This window comes from Peromyscus maniculatus, chromosome 8 (genome assembly GCF_049852395.1).
Source record: "Peromyscus maniculatus bairdii isolate BWxNUB_F1_BW_parent chromosome 8, HU_Pman_BW_mat_3.1, whole genome shotgun sequence".
NCBI lineage: Eukaryota > Metazoa > Chordata > Mammalia > Rodentia > Cricetidae > Peromyscus > Peromyscus maniculatus.
The window spans coordinates 33679529-33696073 of NC_134859.1; the positions used below are offsets into that span (position 1 = coordinate 33679529).

General features: G+C 46.0%; 1 protein-coding gene across 1 annotated transcript; it reads right to left on the reverse strand.

The window, feature by feature from the left end:
• Positions 1 to 157: 157 nt before the first annotated feature.
• On the reverse strand, positions 158 to 3412 carry LOC121831578 (uncharacterized). The gene is made up of 2 exons (XM_042283341.2): positions 1386 to 3412; positions 158 to 326 (listed from the first exon to the last, which is right to left on the reverse strand). The coding sequence occupies exons 1-2, from the start codon at positions 3070 to 3072 to the stop codon at positions 298 to 300; spliced, it is 1716 nt and encodes a 571-aa protein (XP_042139275.2). The 5' UTR covers positions 3073 to 3412; the 3' UTR covers positions 158 to 297.
• Positions 3413 to 16545: the final 13133 nt, after the last annotated feature.

Sequence of the window (16545 nt, forward strand, 5' to 3'; positions counted from 1 at the left end):
ACAATGGCCATCCTCTGAATGGGCAAGGGAAATTGGGAAGACTTGCTTCCAAGGGGACATGTGGGTCGTAGCTGTGACCAGTAGAAGGGACACATAATCATATTAAGAGGTAACATGTATCACACACGTGAGTATAAATCAAATACTACAGCAAGCATTCTGGGTAACAATCTTATTAAGTATCAAAATGGCTCTACATAAAATGTGATATTATACTACACAGAGTACAGAAACTGGTCACTCAGGCTTGGAGATCAGTATTATGTATCCAGTGGCATGCAGCCATCCTCGAGTCATTTAATTACATCGGGCCTTGGCTCCATCATCTGTAAAAGATGCAAATAAGAGTAAGTATGTGAAGAGAAATGAAGGGGAGTTAATAACTACAATGTGTTTGATATCATAGAGGCCATATATGAGTGATTAATCTAGGCCAGTGGTCCTCAACCTGTGGGTCAAGGTCCCTCTGGGGGTCAAACAACCCTTTCACAGGAGTCACCTAAGACTATCAGAAATACCAGGTATTTACATTACTATTCATAGCAGTAACAAAATTACAGTTATGAAGTAGCAATGAAAATAATTTTTTGGTTGGGGGTCACCACAACATGAGGAACTGCTTTAAAGGATGCAGCATTGGGAAGGTTGAGAACCACTGTTGCAGACCATCTTGGTTTGTGTATGTGAGCTTTGTGAGGACAGACAACTCACTTTTCACATTGAGCTGTGTTTGTGTGTGTGTGTGTGTGTGTGTGTGTGTGTGTGTGTGTGTGTGTGTGTGTGTTGCCCAAATAAGCAAGGAAGAGGGCAGAAACAGGCAACTCCATCAGCAGTAGCCTCCAACAACAGAACCCTGGCTATTCTCACCTAGAGGAAAACCAATGCAAAGTGCCCCTTTTATGTTCCAAGATCCACTGGGTTAGATCAACATCCTCCAGCTATCCAACTTTGACTTCCAGCACAAAGTGAGTGAGACTAGAACACTGTGTCTCTCGGCAGAGTCAGCAATCTTAGTGGGTCCATTAAGTTCCCACAGGCGAGGTGAGTTTCCTGGGCTGCCTCAAGAACAAAGATACTAAACTCCTAGCAAAGGCCAAGCAGCCAGGTACTTGAGGGACAGACCCTCTAGGGTCCAGGAAATCTATTTGTTTCTTTATAATCAGACAAATCAAAGTGGGGTTTAGGGAGAACCAGGGGGAAAAATGACTCATAGAGGCAATCATTAGATTATGAGAAGGATACCAGGCCTAGGACTCTGCATCTTCCAAGAGCTCTCTCTGCTCTGAGTGAGTGTTGGGACTGGGAGGAGAGGTGTTGTAGGAAGTCCCTGCAGCAGACACAGTGAAAGCTAGGTGGTATTGCTGACTACGCAGCCTTCCACATACCCCTTAAGACCCTGTTGATCCACTGCATAGCAGTTTTCTTCTCTAAGTCAAAGTCTTCTGCCGTGATTCGAAAGCATAGTTCTAGAGGTGGGGGCAAAATCAGTGGGGCGTCTCTTCTATGAGGCAGCAACAGAGGGATCTTGCGCCTCACAGGCTTTGGGATATCAGGCGCAGGGAGGCCGTTCCTTGGGTCTTCTTGCTTGACTTGAGGATCATCTGTGATAGCTGCTTTCTTGGCCTTCCTCTTTTTCTTTTCCTTTTTTTTCGAGTTACCTGGAGCTTCAGGGCCTTTCTCGCTGCCTTTCTTTGGAGCTCCCTTCGACCGCGATGAGGTGGAGCTGGGGAGTGGCAGTGCAGCACCTGGGATAGGGTCACTTGAAGCTGAGCGACCTTTCTCTCTGCCTTTCTTTGCAGCCCGCTTTGACCGGGATGAGGCTGGGCTGGGGAGCGGCAGAGCGTCTGCAGCAGCCCCTGAAGCAGCGCCGGGGGCAGCACCTGAAGCACCACCTGGAGCAGCATCTGCAGCAGCACCTGAAGCACCACCTGGAGCAGCATCTGCAGCAGCACCTGGGGCAGCATCTGCAGCAGCACCTGAATCAGCAACTGGGGCAGCACCTGAATCAGCACCTGGGACAGCGCCTCGAGTTGCACGTGCAGCATCGCCTGTGGCAGCCCATGAAACGGCGCCAGGAGCAGCAGCACCTTGGGTAGCACCTGCAGCAGCAGCTCTAGTAGCATCTGCAGCAGCATCTGGGACAGCACCTCGGGTAGCATGTGCAGCATCGCCTGTGGCAGCCCATGAAACGGCGCCAGGAGCAGCACTTTGGGTAGCACCCGCAGCAGCGCATAAAGCAGCACCAGGGGCAGCACCTCCGGTAGCATGTGCCCGTGCAGCAGCACCTGTAGCCGTGCCTAAAGTAGTGCCAGGGACAGCAGCTCGGGTATCACGTGCATAAATTCTCTCCGGTGGCCACTGTGCTAGAGTGGAACTGTAGGAGCTGGCAATGGCATTTCGTTTGTATGAGCTCTTGAAGGCTACCTGGGATTTTTTAAGACAGCTCTTTGCTAAGTTCTTGAAATAGATATCCCTACCCAAAGGACCCGGCCTGGGTATAAAAGAAGAGAGCACATTGTTGACAATCAGACGTCCAAATGCAGATGGGGCACTCACATCACCATCGGAGTCCTTTCCCTGACCAGAAGGCCTCTTGGTGACCGGGGAGTCTTTCTCCTGCTTGGCAGATCCTTCACCTTTTCCCAAGGTAATGAGGTCTTTCTTTTTCTTTGCTCGCATGCTTTTGCTTTTGCTTTGGCTGCTCTCTTGGAGAGCACTAATCTGTATCTCCTTCCTAGATTGAGTCGAGAGGTAGCCAGTGAGGAAAGACCATATAATCAGGAAGGGCTGCGCCAGAACAAAACTGAGCGTGGCTCTGCCCTTAGTGGAGACCACCTTCAGAATCGTTGAGCTTCGGGGCATCCTGGAAGCTGACAGAGTCGGCACTGAGTCATGCTGGCCACACAAGAACATTGAGGAAAAGACTCCCATGAGTAAGTCCCAAGCCTTCTCCACGGCATATTGCTTCGTGTGGACAACCGCCACGCGCCCAGGGTGCTCCTGGGAATCCGCTAAAGCCTCATCATCTTCTAAAGACGGGCTGCTGTCAGCCATGTTCAGACACTCGTCCATGGAATTAACCCAGGGAGACCGGGGAATATGGTGGACTGGTGGTGGGGGCCTCTTCTGTAGGTCCCCAGTGGGCACAGTCAGGAAAGGACGGCGAGGGCAAACCCGGCCAAGCCGGACAGCTCTGCACGATCGACGCCTTCAAATGGAGTCAACGGTTCAGAGACGCTTCCCTGCTGCCGAAGGAGCCCACAGTAAGGCACGCACTGTGGAACGTGTTGCCTATGACGCGGCACTGGAACGTGTGAGCGAAGAAAGGGCACGAGCAAGGGCCACGCGAGGGAAGGGCGCGCGCTAGGACCCCCTGTTGCCGATAAAAGTGACACTGGGTCTACCTGCTCTCTTGTCTGGAGGCCGGTAGACAGCCCCGCCCTGCACTGTTGGAACCCTGTGACACTGAGGTGCCCCAGCCAGAGAACTGTGGGGCTGCTGGACTCTGAGCTCAAAAGCGTCCCCTTGGGGTGGCGGCATCCTCTCCTCCCCCAAATGGAGGAAGGGACAACTGCTCAGAACCAGAGCTTACTGGTGCCATCCAGATACTGCGAGGCAGGTGTAACACGAATCTTAAAAGGTCTTATAACAAGCTGGGAGGGCGCACACCATTAATCCCAGCACTCAGGAGACAGAGCCAGGTGGATCTCTGTAAATTCGAAGCCAGCCTGGTCTACAGAGTGAATCCAGGACAGGCACCAAAACCAGAGGCGGGGGAAATCAGAGCCAGATAATAAGGTCAAAGCTGAAAGATCAGAGAAACAGAACAGCCAGTCACTGGCTTACCTCTAGAAATCCTCAGCCTCAAGAGAGCAAGTTCCTGTTTCCTCACGCCTTATATACCTTTCTGTGTCCTGTCATATTATTTCCTGGGATTAAAGGCGTGTGTCACCACTGCCTGGTTCTGTTTCTCTCATGTAGCCCAGTGTGGCCTTGAGCTCACAGAGATCCAGCTGGATCTCTGCCTCCCAAGTGATAGGATTAAAGGTGAGTGCTACCACTGCCTGACCTCTATGTCTATTTAGTGACTGGTTCTGTCCTCTGATTCCCCAGGTAAGCTTTATTGGGGTCCACAAGATATCACCACACACACCCTCCCTTGAAATGTTCAAAAAAACTTCTATCATTTTAAAGTTTAAGGTTAAACGATTTCTACATCAAAATCTGGTCATTAGTGGGAACTCATGAAATTTAAACCAACAGCTGTGAAGCCTGCATGGGACTGGACTAGGCCCTCTGCATAGCAAGACAGTTGTGTAGCTTGATCTGCTTAAAGGGCCTGCTGAGGGATATCTTTCTGTACGCTGTGAATATGTGTTGCTCTGATTGGTTGATAAATAAAGCTGTGTTGGCCTATAGCAAGGCAGTTTAGAGGCAAGCAGGAAATACAAGCAGATAGACAGGAAGAAGAAAGGAGATGGGAGAGAGACGAGAGCCAGCTGCCCAAGGAGCAACATGTAATAGGGCACAGGTAAAGCCATGGAACATGTGGTGATACACAGATTAATAGTTATGGGCTAATTTAAGATATAAGAGCTAGCTAGCAAGAGGCCTGCCGTAGACTATACAGTCTGTAAATAATATAAGCCTCTGTGCGTTTACTTGGGTCTGAGTGACTATGGGACCAGGCAGGACACAGGATAACTTCTAACTACAGGGGCCCCCTGGCAGTAGGATCAGAATCCATCCCTGGTGCATGAGCAGGCTTTTTGGAGCCCATTACCTATGATGGGACACCTTGCACAGCCTTGATGTAGGGGCTTGGACCTGCCTCTACTAAATGTAACTCCCCATGGGAGGCTGTACCTTCTTATAGGAGGGAATGGGGGGGTTGGGAGAGAGAGGCTGGAGGGGTGGGAGGAGGGAAAGGGGGATCTTTAATTGGTATTTAAAATGAATAAAAAATGTTTCTTAATAAATAAATAAATAAATCTGGTCATTAATAGATATGATAGCTCAAATGAATCTCAAAAAGCATTGTGCTAGGTCAATGAATTACATCCACAAGTTATGTACTTACCTCATGACCCCATAGATAAGTTATTCTTTTAGAGAAGCACACTCCCAAGATGAAGAGTAAATCAGTGATTCCCAGGGCTTAGAGCTGGAGGAGGGGTTGAATATAAACTATAACATGAAGGAAACTGGGAGACTAAGAAGATAATCATGTAGGCTGATCATAGCAGCTGGTACAAACATCTAGGCATTTGACAAAATTTAGGATACATCATGGAGAAGTTTATTATAGGTAACTTTGAAAAATAAGTATTTAAGTTGACACTTTATTAACCATGACTTTAAACTTAAAACCAGTTGTTTTTTTATTTTTAAAAAATTGTGACAGGGTTTCTCTATTATGTAGCACTGTTTGTCTTGGAACTCGCTATATATAGAGACCAGACTGTCCTCGAACTCCCAGGAGGGAATGGGAGGGTGGGTTGGGACCTACCTGCCTCTGTCTTCCCAGTGCTGGGATTAAAGGTGTGCACTATCACACACGGCTAAATAAAAATAGTTTTAAAAGGCATTGATTCTTCACTTGAACCCACAGAGTAACCAAAGCAGGATGGATGAAAGCCTGGCATCCATCTTATTTTGCATGTCTCCTTTACTTCAGGTCAGTCACCTGCTAACCCTACACATAAGCATGTTAATAACTCAAGGAATGTCTGTCTAAAAGGCAAAGGATGTCTGATCAATCTCATCCCCCTTCATGGCTGGAGGCAAAAATAAAGATAAGAGCAACTGAATTATCCTCCCATCAGCTTTCACAGGGTCCTGCACCAGACACATAAACGTCATTGTCCTAACCCCTCAGGCCCCTTGGATAGCAGAAGAAGCCCACAGACAGATCATCCCAATCATGAGAACACCCCCAAGCAGGAGCAGTCATCTCATAGGAACCAGTTTGTCCCTTCAAACAATAAACATTTCTTTGGAGAACCTTGCAGGACCAGACCTGAGATAGTGATCAGCCAGACAGCACAGAATGGCACACCTCACTCCCTGCCCCAGCTCTTCCTCTGTTGAAACCTAAAGCCCTGTCAGTGTCCTGCAGATGGACTTCGTCTGTTTCTCTTCCTAGTGTGCCACACAGATTAAATCTCCTTTCTCTGCTTTTCACTGTCTCTTGCCTCTTTACCACCCTAATCCCTTGGGACTCCCTGAGTCAAGACATTAGCTTTATCATTTTTTTATCATGATCCTTTCCTATCTGTATTAGTCATGATTCTCTAGAGGAATAAAACTGATAGAGGGGAAATTTATTAATCCATATATTAAAATTAAAATCCATACATATGTGGATTTATTAGAGTGGCTGACAGGCTGTGGTCCAGCTAGTCCAACAACGGCTGTCTCCCAACGGAAAGTACAGGAATCCAACAGTTGTTCAGCCCACAAGGCTGGATGTCTCAGCTGGTCTTCAGGATACGTTGAAATCCCAAAGAGTCAGGTGTAATGCCAGTGAAGGGGTGCCTCAAGCAGCAGGAAATAGGAACTTGTGAGTGGAAATGAGGCCAAGCAGGTAGAAAGTTAAAGCCTCTTTCTTCCATTCCAGTTATAAACATCACCACAGGAAGGTGCGACCCAGATTTAAAATGTTATCTTCATCCTACCTCAAATGAAACAATTAATGCATGAATTAAGTTATTGTAATTTCCCATTGACTTCAATCACAGGACATGGCAACACCAAGAACCGCCCGAAAGGATGTCCTGCATTCCAGACATAATCTTCTTCACCTTCACTATGGGGAAGGAATCCATGTTTCCCTTGGTAATCTGGACCAGTCAACCCTCCTAACAGTTATTCCTTTCTTAGCTTGTTGCTTAAGGGCATCATAAACCCAAAAGTAGCCAGGGGGAGGTCTGAGCTTCCAGTTCAGTGGAATATTTGCTGTATCTCCAGGAAGGAGTGGCTCCCCTCTCAGGAACCAAACTTTCTAGGCCAGCAGAACATAAGGTCACAGGAACAGGAAGTGAAATTTTTCCTAGTGATCACTAAGGGTGATAGTGAATGGAACCATTCGTGTGTGTGTGTGTGTGTGTGTGTGTGTGTGTGTTCATATATTCATATATATATATCGTATTATTTAAAATAACTTTTAAATTTAATTTTTTTTCTGGTTTTTTGAGACAGAATTTCTCTGTGTAGCTTTGCACCTTTCCTGGAACTCACTCTGTAGCCCAGGTTGGCCTCGAACTCACAGAGATCCGCCTGGCTCTGCCCCCGCCCCCAGTACTGGGGTTAAAGGAGTGCGCCACCACCACCCGGCAAATTTAAATATTTATATACTCTTCCCTCCCTTGAATTTATCCAGATCCTCCTCTTCTTCCTACCACTCAAACTTTAAGTTCTTTCTCAAAAAACACACCAAAAATTCAATACAACAAGATTCCAAAACTTGGATAACAAAATATACCACTAAAAAAGAAAAAAAACTAACCAAATTAAAGCACACACACACACACACACACACACACACACACACACACACCACTACTCCTGAATATGAGTTCTGTCCTGGAGTGATGGATATACCCAGTATTACTCCATTGGTAATTTATTTTTCCCTCTCCCAGCAGGTATAAATGTAAATTCTATTGTTAACTTTTACCCTAGTGACTAGGTTTACATTCATTCATTCTTTTTTTGTTTTGTTTTGGGTTTTGTTTGTTTGTTTGTTTGTTTTGTTTTTCAAGACAGGGTTTCTCTGTGTAGCCCTGGCTGTCCTGGAACTCACTCTGTAGTCCAGGCTGACATTGAACTCACAGAGATCCACTTGCCTCTGCCTCCTGAGTGCTGGGATTAAAGGTGTGGGCCACCACCATCCAGCTCATTCATTTTATTAAGAACACAACAAAAATAACAAGATAAAACAAAAGCTATCACATTAAAGTCAGACAGGACAGACCAACAGAAGAAGAGCCCCAGAGAGGGTGCAAGAGTCAGAGACCCCCTTGCTCACATGCTTAACAATCCCATAAAAACATGAACTGGGAGCCATAATACATGCTCAGAGGACCTGGTGCAGACCCGTGCAGGCCTGTGCACGCTGCCTCCCTCTCTGTGAGTTCATATGAGCTTTGCTCTTGTTAATTTAGAGGGCCTTGTTGTCTCAGTGTCCTCCAGCCCTTCCAGCTCTTACATTCTTTCTGCCTCCTGTGGGGCGTTTAGCCACCACCCCCACAGCTCCCCAGAGTTTTCTTGAGTACGAGCAGCAGGAAACATTAGATAGAAAGATTTATTGCGGAGAATCTTGCGGAGATAAACAGATAGAAAATAAAGGATAGCCTCAAGAGGGCCTGGAACCTTTTCCAACGGGCCCTGACTGGTTCTGCCCCAGGGTTTTTATAGAGACGCCAAGGGGTGGAGCAAAAGACCTCCTCCCCCAACACAGCCAAGTGCAGACCATCTCAGACACCTGCACTCAGGCCTGTGGTCCTGATCATCCTCTATTCGGACCTGCTGGGTAAAGCCACAAGGAACCCGAGAACGGGCTCCCACGGGACGGGCTCCCACAGCCTCCTCTTCCGAGGGGTCTCCTGAGCTCTGAGGAGAGGATTTTGATAGAGATATCCCATTTGGGGCTGAGTGTTTCAGGGTCTTTCACTCTCTTATAATGTCTGGCTTGAGTCTCTGTTTTTGTTCCCATCTGCTGCAGGAGGAAGCTTCTCTGATGATGGCTGAGCAAGTATCTATGAGTATAGCAGAATATCATTAGGGGTCATTTTATTACTGCTTTTTTTTTTCTAAGACTATTTTTTCATTTTGCCCTAGGTCCCTAGGCTATCTAGTCCCAGGTTCCTGGTCACCCAGGCAGTGTCAGATATGGGTTCCATCTTATGAAGTGGGCCTTGAGTCAGATCAGTTATTGATTGGTTGCTCCCACAGCATTGTGCCACCATTGTCCTAGCATATCTTGCAGGTAGTACACCACTGTAGACAAAGGAGAACCATTTCCTTTTAATGTGGTGGTTTGAATGAGAATACCCCCAAAAGGCTCATATGTTTGAATGCTTGGTCACCAATTAGTGGAACTGTTTGGGCAGAACTAGGAGGTATGGCCTTGCTGGAGTAGGTGTGGCCATGTGAGAGGAGATGTGTCACCTGAGGTGGGCTTTGAGGTTTTAAAAGCCCGTGCCAGGTTCTCTCTCTCTCTCTCTCTCTCTCTCTCTCTCTCTCTCTCTCTCTCTCTCTCTCTCTGCCTGAAATTTGTGGATCAGATATGAGCTCTCAGCTACTTCTCCAGGACGACGCCTGCTGCCTGGCACCATGCTCCTCAATATGATGATCATGGACAAACCCTCTGAAACTATAAACTAAATGATTTTTTTCTGTAAGTTTCTTTGGTTATGGTGTCTCCTCAAAGCAATAGAACAGTAGCTAAGACACTGTCTAAGGCCTTATTAACCCTAGATGGACTGGCTCTCCCAGGGATAGCCAATGCATAGAGATAATGAACAATCCACTCAAGAGAAAATTTGTGGACTCTATCCCTAGCACCAGGGGAGAAAAATAAAAGGACAAATATAAATAAACTAATCCTATAGCAACCTCCCTCATCTATCAGGCTCTCATCCTCTGGACCACTATCCCCCGATCTAAGCACTCTAGTACCCTAGCACCAGCAATCAGACAAGTAGGAATAGCCCAGCACCCAAGGACCTACTTAAAATCATCCAAACTGGCCAATCCCAAGCCTGCTTACTCTATCTCACCCTTCCCTTCCTATGGAGACCATAATAACTAACAGCTCTTACACACATTATCCCTCTGCCTTCTGACTAGCCCTGGAGATCCTCCTTGTACTCCCTTCCCAAGTCACATGTTCCCCTCCTTAGGATCTGTGAGTGACAGTCTTTTTCCAATGACAGCCATCTTAAATAATAAAACCTGTATTTAAACAGGCACACGAATTATTGGGAATCACCAAGACACTTCAAGAGAGAATGAATAGATGTGGTTTGCTGTCACAAATGAAAGATTTGTTCCAGACCCAAATACTTTTAAGGTGGCTTGGTATGGCACAAAGACAGGTGACTAGACCTTTGGACTAGACCAGAGAGCCCAGAGACAGGTTTAGCTCACAAACAACTTTAAAACACATCTTGCAATGTATTTCACATGTGGTCCTTCTGCCTATATGACCCATCCCCCAAGAGATGTCCTCAGCTGGGAACCACTGGTGGCATAAGCATCTCCAAGCCATAAACCCTGGAGTCCCGAGATGAGGGAAAGTGTGCTGGCCTCTACCTACTTCATTTTCTCAATATGCAAATTAAGATAGACGTTATGACTGCATGGCAGTGGTTTGGTGTATCATTTATTTTGTTGCCATGGTAAAACACCATGAGCAGATGCAGCTTAGGAAATAAAGAGTTTGCTTTGTCTTACAGCTCCATAGTAGCAGGGTAGGTGTGGCAGCAAGCAGCAGAAGGAAGCAGCTAAGAGATCACATCTTCAACACAAACAAGAAACCCCGAGTGAATCAGAAATAGGTTGAGGCTATCAGCTCTCAAAGCCTGCCTCCAGTGACATGCTTTCTCCAGCAAGGCTCCACTTCCTAAAGTGTACCCCAAGCAGTGTCCCCAACTGGTGACCAAGTGTTCAAATACATGAGCCCGTGAGGGATGTATCTCATTGGAAGTGTTACACGTGGCCAGTAGATTCAACAAAGGCAAGAACCTCCTGCTTGCTCGTATCTTTAGCATGAGTGCCTGCCACGTAACAGGACGAACCTGATTAACTGCTGAACGGACAAACAAATGCATATGCTATAAATACTTAGCACAGAGTCAGGGAGCAACTGATTCATGTAACTACCTCACTGGGCCTGCTGGCATCCCAGCACAGGTGGGAAGGAAGGAAGAGGTGCAACTGCGGAAGTCACGGATGTTGGGATAGCTTTTCTGCTGATTAGTCAGTTCTACTCTCCTACTGTGTCCATGATCTTAACAGGACAAATTATGAATGCTAAATACCATTACTAAAGCCTCACTAAACGCAGTTTGGAAAGATAATGTGAATCACTCCAATTTTAAAAATAAATAAATAAATAATCTGGAGGAGTAATTTTAAAGATGACCCATCTAAGGTACAAAATATGGCCACATGGTGGCACCATGTAGCCAGTCAACAGACAGTTGCCACCATTGGTGTCTTACAATCCATGCTGTCACATGCCAGCACCTCAGCCTTCACATGTATTTTCTGTGACTATCCTGTTTTAAAGTCCTCATCACTGAGATCATTCTTCCCTGGAGAATAGAGCTGAGAGATAGCAGGAAAAATTGACATCTGAGAGTCTGTGAGGTTGAAAGTTATGGACATGCAAGACGAAGAGACACAAATGTAGGAGCACCAAGAACAGGCACATAGCCAGCTATGACAGGACATGTTTGTGATCCCAGCACTTGGAAGGCTGAGACAGGAGGGTTTCCATGAGTTTGAGGCCAAATTAGACTACATAGGGAGTTTTGTGCCAGCCTAGACTACATAGCAAGACCTTATCTCAAAAAGAAAAGAGTATACACACATATATAAGACTCTCTTCCTACTTTATCTACATACAGGTACACACAGAGAGAGACGCTAGTCTTGATGTCTGCTCTGACATACATGTATGTACTCTTCAGAAGTCTATTACTTCAAATAAAGTAGAGTCGCTTTGAAATCTGAAGGCATCACTCTTAGACCTGTCTCTCTCAGAGCCAGGTGGAAGGAGTCACGTCCCCTTTCCCAACCTCCCTTTAGACATTTAAAGATTCGGTACTGTCTTCATGTGGGACAATTTCAGTGCCAGCAAGATCACAGTTATGCCCCACACACAATGAATAATAAATGAGAATGAACAGGTAAGTGCCCTGGTAAGGGTCAAGAGGTTGGGTGGCAGAGTTCCATATGAAAGGGACTTCATCTCTCCTTTGGGGGAAAAAAACTCCTGTCTGCCTGCTTATCTCCCTTCCTTCTTTCCTCTAGCTATAATTTGAATGTGTCCTTCAAATTTTCCTGTACTGGGGTCTGGGGATATAGATCAGTAGAGCATACATGAAATCCTAGATACCATCCCAGCACTACATAGACCAGTATGGTATCTCATGCCTGAAACCCCAGCACTCGAGGTGAAGGTGAAAAGATCATAAATTCAAGGTCATCCTTGGCTAAATAGTGAGTTCAAGGCCATCCTAGATTACATGAGACCCTGTCTCAGATAGGTAGGTAGGTAGATAGATAGATAGATAGATAGATAGATAGATAGATAGATAGATAGATAGATAATTTAATGCCCAAATTGATATGATAATGTTAATTGTGGGAGGATTAGACAAATCCATCAAATTCTGCACAGTACTGTGTCTCTACACGAAGACAAGACTCACAAACTAACACACTTACAGCATCTTGTCACATGATGATGCCCTGTACCGTGCTATGACCCAGCAAGAAACCCCTTACCAACACCCCGGACTTGCTAGGCAAATAAACTTCTCTTCCTCATAAGTTACCCAACCTTGAGTTTCTTTGTTTGTTTTAACAATAGAAAACCCACTACAAGATGCCTCTCTTTTTCCTCACCTAAAATAAGTTACATTGAACATCTCCTTCTGCCACTTGCTTTTTTCCCATGGATATCTCACGTCATTAGTACATGGAAGTTTAATCACATCCTATTACCTGGCTCTCTGGTAACTCCACTCTGGGTGGCTCTTCTAGCTCCCTTTCCGTGGCTGCCATAAAATGCCCTGATTTAAAAAAAAAAAAAAAAAAAAAAAAAAAAAGCAACGTAGGGAAGAAAGTCTTTATTCAGCTTACAATTGTAGGTCAAAGTTCATCATCACAGGAAGTCAAGGCAGCAGGAACCTACAATAGCTAGTCACATCTACAGTCAAGAGCACAGAGAAATGAATGCATGCATACTTGCTACTCAGCCAGCTTTCTCTACCCTTACACAGTCCAGCTGCCCCCGAGCCAGGAAATGGCACTGCTCACCGTCAGTCTGGGTCTTCCCACATCAGGTAAGGCAATCAAGATAATCCCTAACAGACACGATCCCTGGTCAACCTAATCTAGACAACCCTCATTTGTCAGGTTGACAATCGAGGCTAACCATTACAGTGGCTTTATTAAGCTATTCAAATAAATCCTGTTTTAGAGCTTCTCTCACACACATAAATGTGGAGGTTTTGATATTCACATACTGTAAGTCACAGACACAGAATTACATGTTTTTATCCATAACTGAATGAAATTACAGCCAGGAAGCATTCCTCCATTTGTGAAGACTGTGTGAGCCAACAATCTATGCCTATAGATTATCCAACCATTTATAGATTAAATCCGGTCCTCCCTGGCTGACTCTGGCTGCCTTTGGTAAGTCCCCGCTTCCATCCCATGTGGATGTTGTAAAGGCTACACAAAGTTCCTCCTCCAACCTCAGCAGTACCCCACAGCCTGAGCTCTCCTCTGTTTTTGACCACTGGTATGTGGCTGACTGATTGGAGCTATGCTCTGCTGAAGCTTCCCATGGTGACTGTGGCTCCTCCACACCGCATCTGCTGGGGTACTGTGGGAACTGGTCCAGGGACTTCTCCTCAGCCTTCCTAGCTTGTTTTGAGCAGGGCCCTCTCTGGGAAGCTGCTTTGGTCTGTCACTATGAGTATCTCTCTGAGCCCATTCCACAGGCTGGCTGGTTCTGTGGTCTTTTCTACGGGGCCCACATTATTCCTGGCAACTCCCTCAGAGGTAAAGTGCTGCCCCCACACCGTGAGGTGCCCTCCCATGACCACTCCTGCTCTCTCTTCAAGCCAGGGTCTGAGCGCTGGGAACTCCCAGTATCTTTGAAAGTGCAGACCTCATCTGACTCCTATTTTGTTCCTGCGTCATTCCCTTCCTCCTACCTGCCTATGACGTGCACAACTTTCCTTCAGGCTGGAGAGGGGGCAGGGTCTTAGGTAGTAACTGCTTCCTTCCCAACTACTTCGTGGCTTCATTTTATAAACTCTGTGGTCTGGTCCTTCCAAGCTTGGCCTTTCCCAAAGTTCAAACCAAAACCATCTAACACCCCTAGCAAGCTCCAATCAAAATGCTTCTCACATTTAGGATATTTACTCTTTTCAGCGTTCTAAAACATTTAATCCGAAATTCTCGGCTGGTTGATTTCTTCTTGGAGATCCATCTCCCCTTCCAAACTTCCAACATGCTGCCATAAGTATGTATATCTCATGCTGGCTGCTGAGTCGCAAGAGTGCTAAGGAAAAGTCTTCTTGGTGCCACTTTTGCTGAAATGGCTCAGCTAAGGTAAGTCAGCAGTCCAACTCATCATGAAAGAAAAGAGAAATCACCTTCTGCACTGGGCAGACGGCACTGTCAAAAACCACCCTAGCAGTGAGTGGCTATGGGGGAAGTAAGGAGAGTTAGTGGCCAGCTTTAAAATCTACCACGTGAACGAAAGAGAAAAGCATAATAAACCCCCTTTTAATATAAATAATATATACTATATAGTCATTTAACATATAAATATATACTATATGTTCATCTAGTATATATTCATTTTATCAGTTCTGTTCCTTTAGAGAGCGCTGATTGACCCATTTTCAATTAATATTTGTGGATCATGTGATGTAAAGGTCCAACTTAACTGCTCATGACTGTCCGCTGGCACCAATCCCATTTGCTGAAGAGGCTATTTCTTCCAAGACCTTGGAAGTCTTGTCAAAAAGTTAATTGATTCAGGGGAGGATTTCAGGGAGATGGATAATAGAGAAACACCAGGAATCTGTCTCCCTGCCTAGATGACTGCACTGGCAGAGCTTGGCTAATGTCACCATTTGAGTTCTCTGGAGTCTGTAGAAGGCAACAGCCAATGGGAAGCCTGGATGGCAAATTGTGGGTTACTTCAGTTTCTTGCTCAGCCATGAGGTGGGAAGCTATGCACACGTTCCTAGGGTAGCAACATACCAGCATTTCTCAGCCACGGTGGGCACAAATGCGCAGAATGCTTGACTAGCCTGCTGAAAACTGTATCTGGTCAGAGATGCAGCTGGAGAAGCGGCAGCCATCTTTGCTCCTCCTTCCACAAACCCCACATCCTTGCTGAATCAACTTCTAGGATGTTTAAAGGAAGGTGACATTTTTCCTCCTTCATTTTTTATTTTCCTCCACTTTAAGCCAGCTGTTAAAGGCTAGGACCTTCAAAAGCAGTTGTTTATATAGACAAAATTGGAAAGTCACCATACACACCCAAGGGAAAGAAATCCACCACACAACCACAAAGAGGCATGACAGCCAGAGTTCCGGGAAGTACGTGTGCTCAATGGTGATGAAAGGGGCCGCCAGCTTCTCACCACTCTAATGTGTTGCTTCTACGTCTTAGCTCCCTTCTCTGTTGTGACAAATGCCATGACCAAAAGCAACTTTGGGAGGACAGGGTTTATTTCATTTTGCAGATTACAGCCCACCATCCAGGGAAGTCAAGCCAGGAAATGAAGGCAGGAACTGGAAGCAGAAAACACAAAGGAAGGAGCTCGCTTCCACGGCTTGTTCAGCTACCTTTCTTATACAGCCCAGGCCGGTATACCTAGGAATGGAACTACCCAGTGTTCTGGGTCCCCCTACATTAGTTAAGAATAAAGGAAGTACTCCCACGGACATGCACAGGCCAATCCAATGGAGGCAATTCTTCAATTGGGTCCTTCATCCCAGCTATGACACACTGGCAATCAAGATTAGCCACCCCGCATCTGTGTGTTCGCTAGTCTTATGTCAACGTGACACACAAACTAGAGTTATCTGAAAGGAGGGAACCTCAGTTGAGAAAATGCTTCCATAAGATTTGGCTGTGAGGCATTTTCTTTAAGGGATTTGATGTGGGAGGGCCCAGCCCATTATGGATGGGGCCATCCCTGGTCTGGTGGTCCTGGGTTCTGTAAGAAAGCAAGTAGAGCAAGCCACGGAGAGCAAGCCAGTAAGCAGCACCCCTCCATGGCCTCTGCATCAGCTCCTGCCTCCGGGTTCTTGCCCTGCTTGAGTTCTTGTCCTGACTTCCTTTGATGAAGAACTATGATATGGAAGTGTAAGCTGAATAAACTCTTTCCTCCACAAGTTGCTTTGGTGAAGGTGTTTCATCACAGCAATAGTATCTCTGGCTAAGACAACCTGCAAAAGCACTTACCATGAAACAGTAAATGGGCCGTGTTAAGCCAGCAATGGCTATATAACTTCGTATTTCTTGCATGAGTTTCTCGTGCTTGATTTAATCTCTTGTTGTTTTGGTATCACGACAAAAGGAGAAATAGACTGTACCTTGTATACATCCTAAATCCTAGACGTGAGGTTTGTGTGAGTATATGCTATGATATCGAATGACAAAAATCACTTGACAGCATGCTGCTTGGAACACCCCTCTCCCACCATTCAGTGGTGTGTGGCTGAGTGAGGAACTTTTACAGATTCACAAGAGAATGACAGGCAGTAGAAAGTGGA

Coding starts and splice junctions, on each gene's coding strand:
- LOC121831578 (XM_042283341.2), bottom strand. CDS start 3,072: ATGGACGAGTGTCTGAACATGGCTGACAGCAGCCCGTCTTTAGAAGAT. Junction 327..1,385: donor GATCAACAGGGTCTTAAGGG/GTATGTGGAAGG, acceptor CATCTTTTACAG/ATGATGGAGCCAAGGCCCGA.